Here is a 14,047-nt window from a genome sequence, read left to right on the forward strand (position 1 = left end):
TAGGAAAACGATCACAGTTGGAACGTATATTTAGATGATAAATTAATTACATGATGAAATTGGACTTTAATGTAATTTACTTATTGATTATATTACTATAGGATGAATTAATTAAAATCATTTTTAATAGTTAAGTAAGTTGATAACCTTAAAGAATTTATTATATGAGATTTTGAACTTTTAATTTTGGTTGGGTTTCGGGGTGCAGCCACAGATCACGTTATCCTTTAAATCCAGAGCATTGGATAAGAAACGAACGGACGAGAAAATTAACATATATTATTAGATAAATTGAAGAGTAATTGAATAGGAGCATAAAAAGGGCAGGAAAACAGTTATATTGGACTTAGTTTCTGCTTCGGGAAGCTTCTGCTGCTCGTAGAAAACCATGGCCGGCCCAACCCTGATGGCTCGGACACCGTTCTCTGGCGTTCTCTTCCCAGCTCGAGCGACACGGGCGCAGGAGAAGTGTAGGGATCCAAGGTTGCTCCGGTTTCGGATCAGGGCGGAGACGATGGCGACGGAGAAGCTGGGGATCAAGGTCGAGCGGAATCCGCCCGAGTCCAGGCTCGCCGAACTCGGCGTCCGCCAGTGGCCCAAGTATGCTTTTTTTTATGGTTGCCTTCTCGTTTTGCTGCAAGTTGGGCTCGTTTATGCGGTCGTGTTAGTTGTTCTCGTGGAGATTTCTGCGCTTGAGTGGAAATTTTAGGGCGGAGCATCTTCAATTTGTTAAATTGATGTTGCATTTCGGGATCCTGGGCATTCTGCTTGAGGGGATTTGATTGTGATTTGTCATCCAGCACCCTGAAATGTTACGTTGATTAGCAGAGGTGTATAAATTGTGGGGTAATTGAGACGGATAATGAAAGTACTCATTTGGAAAGATAGAGGAAGAGCTAATAGTAAAGAGTGCCGCTTGTAATTATTGCTTAGGGCAGAAGTAGAGATTCCAGACATGACATCGTGTAACTGGAGAATAGGCTAGAGGCTCTCTTAGATCATGATCATGTTAATGCTGCTGTCATCGACGCCAAAGAATGCTTGATTGTTGATCACCAAGAGCTTTTCTCCGAAATGTTCAAACTTCATCTCAACAACATCTATTTTGATGCTTGATGTCTTGTTTGTATAAAATCTGTGGTTCCTCCAACTCAGATAAGTCCAACAGATAGCTTCTTGTTTTGTTAATCTGTCGATTTATTTGTCTTTTTTGGTACGAGTGATTCACTGTATGTAGCCATTAAATGGAGACATTTTCTCTAAAGCTTATGATTGTTCCCAAATCTCACTAGTTTTATTTTCGTCTGACAACAGCGTACTGTACGATTCTGCATCTGTCACTTAGGTTCTCTAGAATTGTGTATATGCTTGGTATTCCTGATGTTATATACTAGTGCTGTTTGAATCCATCAAATCACATAAGTTTCTTGCGTTACTTCACAAGATTCCTAACCCTAGCATCATGCATCACAGAGCTAATAGACATGAAGGGATTGGTGGACATGTCATTCATCTTTCACATTTCCTCGTAAATATTGTTCCATTGCTTCCTCAAATTCCTGATCTTATTATTGTGAGAACATGTAATTGTGCACCATAGAGCTGTGAGAGTATGGTGTTCTGGTATGCCATTATGTCTATGATATTAAATGATGCAGATGCCCATAAATGAAGATTTTACTGTTGTTAGATATAATTATAATGGACCATATTATTAACTTGTGTTCTGGATCAAGACTACTTTATTTACTTAGGGAGCCTTAGCGAGACTGTTGTCTTTTTTAGCTTCCTATGACATTAACATATATAGATATGCAAATATTTTAATTGTGGATGATTTCTGTTAACATATATGTTCCGTTGTGTGATTAAAGATGTGAGGCTTTTTTGTTGTGCTTATAGGTGGGGGTGTTCTCCAAGCAAATTCCCATGGAAGTACGTAGCAAAGGAGACATGCTATCTGCTGCAGGGCAAGGTGAAGGTTTTTCCAGAAGGGCATGGTGATGAGTTTGTAGAGATCCAGGCTGGTGATCTGGTGGAGTTCCCCGAGGGGATGAGTTGCACATGGGATGTGTCAGTTACTGTGGACAAGCATTACTACTTCGATTAGTGCCTTGGAACTGCAATGTAGAAGCTTCTTTGCGGACTAACAATGTGAGCTTTAGACATCACCATCTAATGCTATCGTGTGCTCAATCTGGACCTTCACACGCATATGTTCTGTAATGCTCATGTTTCTCAAACCTTATGAAGCTATATACACAGTAATGCTAGATGGAGACACTTTTTTGGGTTCACATGCGCAGATGACATTAGGAATCACTTATATCATTCTAAGACAGTACATGAATATTTAAGTATGCAATTTTGAAATCCAGAACTCTTCCTTTTTTTCAATTAAGTTTTAACATCTTACATAATTTCATCTTGGTGCTGCATCTAATGCTATACAGTCTCTTTGTTTCATTTTTTATTTTTATTGGCTCAACATGTTATGATGATTAAATAGGCAGCATATTTCATACATGACCTCCGTGTCAGTATGATTTGAGAGTTCTTTTCATAGTACTTTGAGAGTTTGACCATAGTAGTTGCATAAGTTGGTATATCAACCATGATACTACTTTCACAGGGTGTTACACAATAAAACTATTATAGGGTGTAATATTAACCAAGCAAGTTTGGTCTTGTGTTGCAAAAGAGTATGCATAACCATCTTTGTGGCTAGTTTATATGCATGTGTAATGTCTCAAGTAAACTTGGAATTATTGCCCAAACTTTAGACAAAACTGCACATCATTTTGCAACCAAGTTTATTAATTATTCTGGCTAGAGAAAAACATACAGGCTTGATCATGCACACTCTTCTCTATATTAATGGAGCTAAAAGTAGTTAAAGCTGTGATGGTTAACCAGGAGTCACTACTCTCCAATGGAGCAGTGATGCTCTTATTAAAGTTGTATTTATAACCTTTTGTTATAAATGCCATTAGATTAGTTGGCCTGCCATGTTGGGGTCCTTCTGTGGTAGATTTGATAACCTTGTGAACGAGACCTAACCTTAGCTGTTTATTCCCATATTATGGGAGGAGCACAAAACTGTAGTCAAGCCTTTAGACATGTTCTTGGACTAATTGTAGAAGGCCAAGGTCAAGGTCTACTGGAGATGTAGTTTCTGTTGGTGAGCAGTCACAGCTTCAGTTGACATAAAAGAAACTTACATTAACTGATGCTGTGACCTTGTGAAGTCTAATCGCAAAAGAAAAGAGAACATAATTATGACACTAGGAAACTATAGTTGGTTTTCTTCATAAGAAGTTTCAGGATATCTTCCATTGTGCTTTCCATTGCAAGAAGAGGGCATTAGGAAAAGCTTGAAGGGAAATAAACAAGTAAAGGGGAAAGGATAGGAAGAATAGAATTGGGCTGATTTGGTAGAAGGGTTGTGGTTCTGAGACAATAAATAGGGCATTACAGCAGTGGAAGGGAGCACAAATTGGAAGATAGAGAAAGCAGAATATTTACAGGACTGAGGGAAAAAGAGAAAGGTTTACAAGGTTGTGACCAACAAAAATAAAGTTTGGGCTTCTGCTTTGCTTGCACTATCATGATTCAAGCAAAGGCCATAGCACTGGAGTAAACTTTCCATTCCTCCAAAGGAGCTATTGCCTTCACTACTAGCATGGCATCTTTTATGAAAAGAATGATCATATGCCAAGGAAAACTAATATTAGCATTTGAATTTCAATTGTGTATTAAATAAACTCACTTGATCATTTTTCCTTTTTTTTAGGATGCACAATAAACTCAATGTCCAGTGGTACCTTAAGTTTAGGGTGAATGTCATTGAGTTAAGAGCTTGTGTCCAAGGAGAGCATACAAGTCATCAACTGACTTGGGAAGCTCTTCTCATTTCAGACCTTTAGTGTAGTTTTTCATGCATGATTGAACTTGAGTTAATCCCCCCATCTGTTCAAACATCCTATAAGTAGTTTCAAGATCTTGGTAGATGATTACCCTTCTTTAAGTATGAACGTTTCCTGAATGCAATCCTTCTTTGTTAGCATCAAGATTTGCTTAAAGACACTCTTGATATAAGTCTCATTATTCACCATTGAGGTTTGAGCCTGGCATTCAAAATCCTAATCAATTCTTAGCTGAACAATGGGTAAAAAAAAGGTGGATAACATGGTACATGTGAGATGCTTATTATATCTTTTCAACTTTCCATGCTCAAGTATCTCCTAAATGTTGAGCAATAATTTCCATCACAGGGCACCTTCTCTTTAGATCTAGATGAGATCCTTGAACATGTCAGCAGAAGAGGGGCATGTAAACTTTCAAGTTGGAATTTTAGCACATCAGACTGTTTCAGCAATCCCTATTGATAAGTTACTGCAGAAATTGCTGTCTTTTTCTTTTCATTTCTGCATCTTTTACATCAGTGACACATTATTCTTCAATATCTCCTTAATTCCAGCTTTGCTTCACTCAAGATCTTTCTTGAATCTCTTTTGCCACCCTTTAATTTTGTGATGTTTCCTTTGTTCCTGGAATTCCTTTTACCAGCTTCTGAAAGCAGAGTTTGAATTTGCTGAAGAACAACAATTTGCTTTATCATAATTCCACTGAGAGAACTGTTATTATTATTATTTTTCTCCTTCAACTAGTATTATCAGAGTCCTAACATAGTTATCATAGAGACTTAAGGCAGATACAAAATCTAATCAAAGTTGCACAAAGCTCATACAGTAACACTCAAATCCTCACAAAGGAGAACAAAGGAAAATGCAAGTGGGAAGAGCTGATGCAGCTGTCCAATTATGAGGCAGCCATAAACTGAACACATTCAAGGAATCAAATACAAAATCCTCTTCCAAATTTGCAAAAGCCCAATGCACAATCTATTCTGCAAGTAAGCACACCCTACATCAAGAACAATGCTTTTGTTCATTCCATAAATCACCACCACTGGTGGCTTTACACATTAAATGCCATTACCAAAGCTGCATATTAGAGAAAAGAGATTGGAATAGGAAGGAAAGCATGTGGTGAGGAGTAAATTTGGGAAACCTGGTGGTTGTGGCAGCAATTAGATGGGATTTTGATGGCACACTGATCACAAGTCATAGGCTCCTGTTGAACCTTGAGTTGTCAGCCAAACACACCTCATCTCAAACAGCTGCAGAACCAGAAACAAAGCTCACCTTATCCCCTTCTTCCTCCACACATCCAGTAAAATGGGCAAAACCTTCTCATCCACAGAATGCCTTTTGCCATAAAAATCATTGGCACTTGATTTATTTGCTATAGATCAAGTAAATGATTGGAATAATAGGAATACAAGTTTGACCATGGTTGGTCTGATATTGATAACCATGCTAAATATGAAGCAGATGAGTATTATACCTGGACATGGAGACAGCTTCTTTCATGACAGTTCTTGATGTGGCTGTTCTCGGACATGTAATCATTACATAATATGAAAAACATAAATGCAAAGATAATTTTAATTATTTGTTTAACAAGTATCGACTGAAAAATGAACATATATGAACTGAACGGACTTAGTCTTGTAAGCAACTATCTAGAACAAAATCCTTTTTGATAAGGATTGTGGGATACCCAAGCTTTCTTTATGCAAATGATTTATAGACCACCAATCCATGTAAAACATCAAGAAATCCATGAAAGCAGAAATATCATATACAAAATAAGTAAAATGGGTATTCAAAAGGAAGCATTTCATTCAACAAGCTAAGACATGTCTGGAAAGATAATGCGGGCAGATTCAGTTTGCTAATGCTAAATGTCTGTAACTAATAAACCATACTAGTGCAAGGTAAGATCAAGGAAACTCCAGTGTGTAGTCCCATTTCCTGCTGCATCTAAAGCCCTTGTTTCTAAAACAAAAGACACATACTTCCTGTTCCTTCATGTTCGAACCCTCTTGGTAGTGCAAGCAGGGCACTTGTATTGTTTGATGTGCTCAGCCCGTGCAGGAGTGATCTTAACACATTTCCCATGGAACCATTTTTCACAAATGTCACAGCATATCCAAAACTCGTCATTGGCGTAGTTGTCTCCACATGCACCACATAGAGTATTTCCATGATCTTCCTCGTCCTTATCCTCTCCTTCACTATGTTCCTCTGTCGGAGCCATCTTTGAGGCTTTTGCATGGGACTCTGATGGTCTCGACGACTGAAATAACAGAGGAAAAGAAATAGGAAATCATATCAATGACAAAGAGGCAATGTATACCAAACAAGTAACCAAACTACCTTTGAACTAGATTTGTTGCTCTTGCCATTGCTGCTAGGGGTTTTATCTTTGGATTGTTTCTTGGTGATTCCCGTCACAACTTCATATATGGTTGGAAGGCTATTGATCATTTGGAAGAGCTGGTTCCTGCAAATGCAGTACAAAATATCAAGCAGCAGGTGCATTTCGCTCATGTTTTTCTTTTTTAATCCAAATGCTAAAGAGAAGTGAATTCGTGTAATTTAAAATTAGATATACAGAAATGACTTCTTTCAATATTCGTTTATAACTTTATGTGGTCAACCTTTGCTACCATTTGATGGAATGCCAGCACAATGCCTTATAATTATACAAGCTGGATTAGCAGTTCATCAAATAATGAGCTAGCAAGGCAATTAAACACCACAAACGATCATGATGTACAAGAGTGAAAAGTTTGTTGGTCTAACCTCAAGATATATATGCACAACAGAAAACACCCCACAACAAAGAAGAAAGTTTTCGCTTAGAAGGGAGTAATCAATGTAACTAGCAGGTCTGGATCACCTAGTGGAGCATAGTAGCATTAAGATTATTGCATGGAGCCTAAAGGGTAGTAGAATTTGGAAACTGGATGCAAGTCAAAAAGGATTCTGAACAAGAATCAACAGGTCTCTCACCAGGCAAGTGACACATTAAAAAAAATGGTTATACAATATTGAAAATTCAAGAAAGTTGCAGAACGGGAAGGACATAAGATGCATAGCAACTTAAGTGTATATATCAAAATTTTCAAATGACTTTAGACAGTTTTATTTAACGACTTGACTGTTTGTTTGTAGCCCTTGATTTCGGAACTACAGAGTTATTGAATTTTGCATTAGCATATGGACAATCAAGTGGGACACAGTTAGCCAATTTTTCTGGGATAGGAGGGATCATTAAACCTAAAGGATAACTCTATAGAATGGTTCTACTAAAAACATGATCAAGAATTTTACACACAAGTTTTTTTTGTCGTGCCAAGAAATAGTCATTTATTCCAAGTTAACTTAAAGAGGGAGGAAAGCTATACTCATACTCCTTTTACTCCAAAACAATAGCCTATTAGATTACTAGGAAAAACTCCTTAGAACAAGTAAATCACTCTCCTAACCAGAGTTTTAACCAGTTCAAGGGGAAAAGCCTTCCAAAGATCTAAATTAGAGAGAAATAAAAACTTTATTGCTGGAAAATGACTGCCAAATAACAAAAGTAGTTGATAGGATCTCTGGATAGGTCATGTAGGCTTAATATTGCCCAATCCTAATGACTAGTCTTCTAACAAATATTTGTGTTTCAGTCTTTTCCACTGATGGCTGCTACTTTTCTTTGAAGTTACTGTGTTGTATTCATCAGAAATGTTGGACGCCCAGAAGGAAAGAGAGGATCATGTCTGATCCTTTCTCTGCTTCAGTTGGTCAGAAGAAATCAATACATAAAATTTGCATATATACAAAGAGTTATAATGGGTAAACAACTATAACATAATTGAACAGTACTTGCCTGTATTATGCACTCATCAGAATTTGCCAAGAGTTATAACGGGTGAAAATGAACCATCAAAGGAATTATTAGTGCAAAGCCAACTCATTGAACAACTAAAAATTCTCAAATAAAAAAAACAAAATTCGTTAAGTATTTCATTCTTTCAGTTACAGTGATAGTATCGAAAAACATATTGTTCATACAACAATCCTCACAATTAGAATGGGCCCTCTATAATTTTCTATATCATCCAAAGAATAAAAGGAAAATGTTCCTTCAAGTTTATTAACCCTCTTGCAAGGTTTTAATGTCAAATTGATTCCACAAAATTGAACTATTTTTCTAATACAACACTAAGAAACTTTCCATAAAAATTTCCACCTGAGCCTTATCAAAATCAGAAATCAAATAAGAAGTCCAATATTCACAAAGTAAATCAGAACTTCTCTAGAAATCAAAGTTCAAGGGTTTCGGATTCATCATTAAAGCTTATAATGGGATACAAATTGGTCTACAAGCAAGGTTCGTCGTACCACAACATATCACTTGGTGCGGACAATACATATCAGTCCAACGGGGGACCGGTATGAGCGGTACATCGGTGTGCCCCAATGTACCATATGTTGGTATGTTCGGTACATACCGTACCGATAGTTGGTAAATATACCAGAATGGACCAGTAAGACGAACCATGTTTGTAAGTATACATTTCTTTAAAATTATCAAAAATATGCCAGAAATGATAATAGTTGGGTGGATTTGGCCTAACTGACTAATTAATATTAACTAGAGATGGATCACAGTCTCAAGCGGTAGACAGTTAGGAATTGGACAACTATGGCTCGCCCAGGGATCATCACGATCGAGGCCCAATCCTGAGTAGTTCACAAAATATCTTGTTTGAAATTTTGATAAGCAACGACCAATTTTCAAAGCATGTTAGACAATTTATAGAAGTTTCCACCTTGTCCTTGCAAAATCCATGGCTCAGACAATTCTTTAACACCAATCTAATGTCAAAGCAACCCATATCTAGCAAATAATTGCCAATCTTTTGACCTTCTCCAACAAATCAAACATAGTTTGAAATGCAACCATCAAAGTGCAAGCAAATATTAAAAAACTGATAGAATTCTGAGGCAGCACAACCCTTCAAAGACATGCGTTATATAAATGTTTTAAGAAAAAATGGAACTAAAAACTGAAAAAGCAGATCTATAAACACAAATCTTTGGTGGAAGAACACCAAGGAGCTGAAAGCCTTAGTAAAAAGGCATATGCATCTCTTGGTGTAGAAAATTCAAATAAAACTAAAAAAGTAAGTAACAAATATTAAGGTACCTGGATTCTTTATCAAACCCAAAGCGTGCACCAAAGTAGAAAGCAACAGCTAATAACCATGCATCACTGTGAACTGCAACTAGTGACAACCAATCCTTTTCGCCCATTCCATCACGAGCAAAGTTTATACCTAATGCTGGTTCTGGAAGCTCGGGAGGAACTTCCTCGACTGGCAAGTTCACTTCCCAAGTCTCGTTAGGCAGACCATATAGACATAAATTCTCTTTTTCTGCAAAAACAATCACAGTTAGCATAAGATGTACAACCAAATAATTTCATGAAAGAATGCAGTGTAAAAAACTTGTCCTTAAACTATGCTTTTTGGTACAAAATCATACTAAGAATGCAATAGCTGAAAACTAAGTCCATTTGTTTATTATTTTAGACAATAAATAGTCAAAGCTTAAGTACATCAAACGATCAGAAGATCAAACAATCACAGATACTATATTGATCATTTGATGGTCATGAGGCTAAAGATCTTAAAGCTGTTATAAAAGATATGGAAATATGAACCTTCTAAATCTTTTAGAAAAATGCAAGTACATATAAAAGAGAAAATTGTATAAATGAAGGTAACAAAAATGTTTTCATTATTTATTTTTTAAAGAACAAGTGGCACATCATCCAAACAAGTACAAACACTACAACCGAAAGCATGAAATGCTATGAAGTACCAGAAGAATTTAGACTCCACCCTGATATGAAATTTGGAAATCCAATTTACTATTTACTGCATATAAGTAAAAGAAAGAGGATGAGCCTTGGTATAATGGTAAGATTACTTCTTTACAACTTGGGAGATCAGGGTATAAGTCGCAGAACCAGTTTCTTTAAATAATTAAAGGTAAGGCTACGTATATTGACCCTCTCCAGATCTTGCATTAGCGTGAGCCTCATGCATTGTATATGCTCTTTTTCCTTATAAGTAAAAGAAAACAAGGTATCAACACAAATTGTTCACTTCCTTTACAAAGAATCGACTAGGAGCATAATGACTGCGAGAAGGATAGTGGGAAGTATTTGCATAGTAATCTATAAACTGTTTTGAATTTGAATATAATTCTTCCTATTCATCAAAATCATGTCTCAGTCCCTTCAAACAGCATGAAATCATTGGGTGCCACTCTTATTCAGAGTATACTTGGGGTATCTGAAGTGACTATTTTATCACCAACGTCTGTTTAAAGCATCCTCCTTCCCATTATCTCCATTTGCAGGAAGTATAAAATTCGGAAATAAAGGGTTTCTAAATTTTGACCCAACACACTCCCATTCCATCATGCCTCTCTTTTACTTTCTTTTTTTCTTTTTCATTTCTCTCTCTTGTGCTTCCAGGAAACAGTTTCTTATATCCATCTCCACTTCCCATCATCGATTACCCCAATTAGCGTCTCACTTCCTATTAGCAGATTCATATTGTGGGAGTGCATGCCAAAGTAGTCAAGTAATCTTAGAGGAGAGCCGACTCATAATCCTTTGGCATCCGACCTGTACCTCAAATCTGCATTTCTTCACAAACTTCTTCAATTTTTGACCTTTTCTTGTTGCTTTAGGTGCTTCTCGAACACTATAACAACTAAAGTCGTCAACTTAGGCGAAAAAAAGAGACTTTTTTCCTTGTATTTTTCGTCCGCAACGAAATCGCAACATGAAGAAAGGAAGCAGAAACCCTATTTCTACAACGAATGCTGCTGCCAAAGTATCCAATCGAAAGCAAGAGAACTCACCAGGATCGCATTTCTGGTAGAACTTCTCAACATCTGCAACAAAAAAGTAAGAAAATAATGAAGCATTCGAATTCTAAACGGGAAAAGGAGGAACAAAACACTTCTTTTTGATACCGGTGGTGAGAGCCGTGACTATTCCGGCTCGCCGGCCTCGGAAATCCCTAAACACATCCTCCGGCGTCCGCGAATTGTAACCCTCCGTCCCCCCTTCCATCTTGGTCTCCAACGGCAACCCAAAACAGGGACTTCGCCACCAAAATGCTCCAGAAAACAGACACCACACGAACAAGAAGGAAAATGTCAAGTTCTGGTACCGAATGGGAGTAGGTTTTACTTCCGAGAGAGGGGGGAAGTCGCTCGGACTCCACCGGGAGAACGGGGAAGCGAAGAGGGGGAGACGAAAGGGGGGAAAGGAGAGGGTTTTGAAAGGTTTCTTCTTCCTGGTTTTCTCCTCTGGCTTTTCCTTTTCATGTTCTGCTCACCACGTGGTGACGGGACACCTTTATGTCACGGTAACGCTTGCTCTCGTAACGCTTTCCGTGACCAATGCCCATACTGTAACGCTATCCGATATATTCATACATGTAACACGATATTTTCATGTAACGCTTTCTATTATAACGGTTTATAAATGTGGCCCTTCCACCAATATCAAATGTATTGTAAAAAAATACTAAAAATATAAAATATTTATCCAAGAAAATTAATATTTTCTATCACTCACAGAGATATAGCAAAAAAAAAGTATAATGTGTCATAACATTATTTTTGCATTAATATCATCAAAAAAATGAATTTAATTTTTTCACATGCAATATATTTTAATATTTGAATTTATTATTCATCATAAGACAGTAATAGTTCAGTTGGTAAAAAAAATTTTAAACCTTTTTTAGAGGACTTCTATTAATTTTTAACAACCCAAAATTGAACTTCAACTTAAAAGAAAAACTATTACTCAAGTTTAAACCACTGAAAATATTAATAGTAGATTCAATTATAAAGATATTAATGGAGTTTGAAAACATGTATAATGAAAATTCATGAGCACAATAGGTTGATGGTGCTGATGATATGGTACAGATTTAGTGGCTGAAGGGAAAGAACAATCCATTCTCCAACTCCCAAAGGAAGTCTTCTATGAATTGATTAATCTTCATGAGGAATGATACTATTTGTGAAACAAATATGATAGAAATAGCTCAAATGAAGATGGTTGATGTTCCTGTGGGGACACTGATGTGCATCACCTACCAGAACCAAGTAAAGAACTCATATCTTAGAATGTTGTGATCCTTTTTTCTTGCAAGATAGAGACAGGGGAAGTGCATTTGTTTCAGATCATAAATAGAATGACTCAGATGGGAACCAATGTTAATTTAAGTGCTGCAGTTAGGAAATGCACTATTTGGGTACAATACAGTATCAGTTGATCTATGAAACATATAAACATCTAGTTGTGGTGGTTCTTTTCTCACAAAATATTTCTTTGCCAAGAGCTCATCAGTAACTTTTAAGGGTGTATTATCCAGATGAACACTTCAGTAATTGATACAAGAACAGATGGGTGTCAGTTTGACCACTAGTACAGTGAAAACATATCATCCTGACAAACTACTAAATGTCTGAACTCTAGAAATGAATGAGCTGCAGGTGATCAATCACACATTCCTCTGCAGAGAAATCCTTTTTAGTCAGCAAAGTCTGTGAGCAAAAGAAGGTGTGTCTTTCTAGAATCCAGCTGGAATATTTTGTGTACATCAAAATTAATGTTTCAGAATCAAGAGTAATTTTAGTATGAAACAATTCATATGGTTTAGGACTAAAAGCTTTGTAAATAATCTTCACCATATTTACTTAGAACTATGACAAATATGTTCACCACTGTCCTAGTATGAGGTCAATTTTGGTTTGGAAGAACACTAATTGTTCTGATTTCCTTATGATCCTTCCTTGAATTCTTCTTTCTCCCTGAATGCTAGACATGAGCATGATCCTAATGGCAATTATGGAAGATTTGCCAAATAACTTTTGCTGCTCTGTGCTGTATAAACTTCCTTCTCAGTATTGTCTTCTTCCTATGCCAGACATGTAACAACTGATTTAGGAATAGTTAGCCTATAGAAAGGTTTTCCTTGGTGATGACTAAACCTCAGACTCTTTCTCTCTCTCTCTCTCTCTCTCTCACACACACACACACACATCTCTCTTCATTTATTGTTTTGCTATTTGTTTAATCAAGGTCAATGGTAGCTGCATTGGTATCAGCATTCCAAGTCTTATAGACATGGGTGGTGAGAGATCAATATAGCTGTTCTATTGACCACAAGAATGCTTTCTTTCATAGATTCATTGGGTGCCAACTTCCTGACAGCTACTTAATACATTGGAAGTAGAAAATGGAAGAGCATCAGCTCTCAAATCTTTGACTTTAATTTGCTATCCAACACAGCTTGGCTTGATTTTTCTAAGTGCAAGATCAGCCTACCAGAAGAGTCATCTAATGTAAAATAATTCAAAAAATAGAAAAAAAAGGATCCATCTAATAAAGCACTACTTCTGTATCATAGTACTTAAATGCATAAAAATGTCTACATTTAAGCTGAAAGAGTGTCACCAATCAGCAGCCATTTATACAAATTCCAGTGGTCAGTGACAGATTAGTATTCAACTTAACTCAAGGCAACTCAACTTGTCTTCTCCTTAACCTATACAATCAAGCTTAAAGCAGGTCTAATTTTGTGAGTAAATATGTATTTGTGGCTAAACCAAATTAACATGATGTCTAATTGAGAGGTGTGTGTGTGACTTCCTAGATTTAGGTAAGACAACACATGCAAGTGCTAGTAATCTACTCCAGAGGTTAAGGTCTCAAGCTCCAAGAACTCTGAATGAGATCAATAGAATACCTGTGTGTGTGAGAGAGAGAGAAGCTTCCATGTTGATTAGTGCTGATTACAGCACTGTTACTACCATTGCTGCACCACATGCCTCATATCTTGTACTAAACTATGACCTCCACCACATGCTTGCAGAGAAACCAGACCTCGTCTCAGAGTTGCTGAAGTCAATCCATCTCCACCGGGCAGCATCAGCCTCCCCCGCTAATGCCGCTTCCTCCCCACAAAAACCAGCAGCTTTCTCCGGCAGACAAGTCCTCTGCAGCAATGATAAAGAAAGACAGTGAGCAAAAGAGAATTGAAAGC

The 14,047-nt window shown here is 37.0% G+C and overlaps 2 protein-coding genes across 3 annotated transcripts; one reads left to right on the forward strand and one right to left on the reverse strand.

Moving 5' to 3' along the window:
* Positions 1–336: 336 nt before the first annotated feature.
* On the forward strand, positions 337–2,297 carry LOC135631049 (uncharacterized). Its single transcript, XM_065138430.1, has 2 exons — positions 337–600; positions 1,903–2,297. The coding sequence occupies exons 1-2, from the start codon at positions 389–391 to the stop codon at positions 2,108–2,110; spliced, it is 420 nt and encodes a 139-aa protein (XP_064994502.1). The 5' UTR covers positions 337–388; the 3' UTR covers positions 2,111–2,297.
* Positions 2,298–5,684: 3,387 nt separating this feature from the next.
* On the reverse strand, positions 5,685–13,925 carry LOC135631800 (PHD finger protein ALFIN-LIKE 8-like). 2 transcript variants are annotated; one of them, XM_065139705.1, is made up of 5 exons: positions 10,956–11,306; positions 10,842–10,874; positions 9,112–9,340; positions 6,285–6,411; positions 5,685–6,204 (listed from the first exon to the last, which is right to left on the reverse strand). In XM_065139705.1, the coding sequence occupies exons 1-5, from the start codon at positions 11,053–11,055 to the stop codon at positions 5,935–5,937; spliced, it is 759 nt and encodes a 252-aa protein (XP_064995777.1). In that variant the 5' UTR covers positions 11,056–11,306; the 3' UTR covers positions 5,685–5,934. The 2 variants fall into 2 exon arrangements, with proteins under 2 accessions (XP_064995777.1, XP_064995779.1); XM_065139707.1 differs by lacking the exons at positions 10,842–10,874; positions 10,956–11,306 and adding an exon at positions 13,751–13,925.
* Positions 13,926–14,047: the final 122 nt, after the last annotated feature.

This window comes from Musa acuminata, chromosome BXJ3-2, assembly GCF_036884655.1.
Source record: "Musa acuminata AAA Group cultivar baxijiao chromosome BXJ3-2, Cavendish_Baxijiao_AAA, whole genome shotgun sequence".
NCBI classification, from domain to species: domain Eukaryota; kingdom Viridiplantae; phylum Streptophyta; class Magnoliopsida; order Zingiberales; family Musaceae; genus Musa; species Musa acuminata.

Excerpts from the sequence above, each read along its gene's own strand:
- LOC135631049 (XM_065138430.1), top strand. The coding sequence starts at position 389 with ATGGCCGGCCCAACCCTGATGGCTCGGACACCGTTCTCTGGCGTTCTC. Across the intron at positions 601-1,902 it reads GGCGTCCGCCAGTGGCCCAA|GTGGGGGTGTTCTCCAAGCA; the intron begins GTATGCTTTTTT and ends TTGTGCTTATAG.
- LOC135631800 (XM_065139705.1), bottom strand. The coding sequence starts at position 11,055 with ATGGAAGGGGGGACGGAGGGTTACAATTCGCGGACGCCGGAGGATGTG. Across the intron at positions 6,412-9,111 it reads GGGTTTGATAAAGAATCCAG|GAACCAGCTCTTCCAAATGA; the intron begins GTACCTTAATAT and ends CTGCATTTGCAG. Across the intron at positions 6,205-6,284 it reads GCAACAAATCTAGTTCAAAG|TCGTCGAGACCATCAGAGTC; the intron begins GTAGTTTGGTTA and ends CTGTTATTTCAG.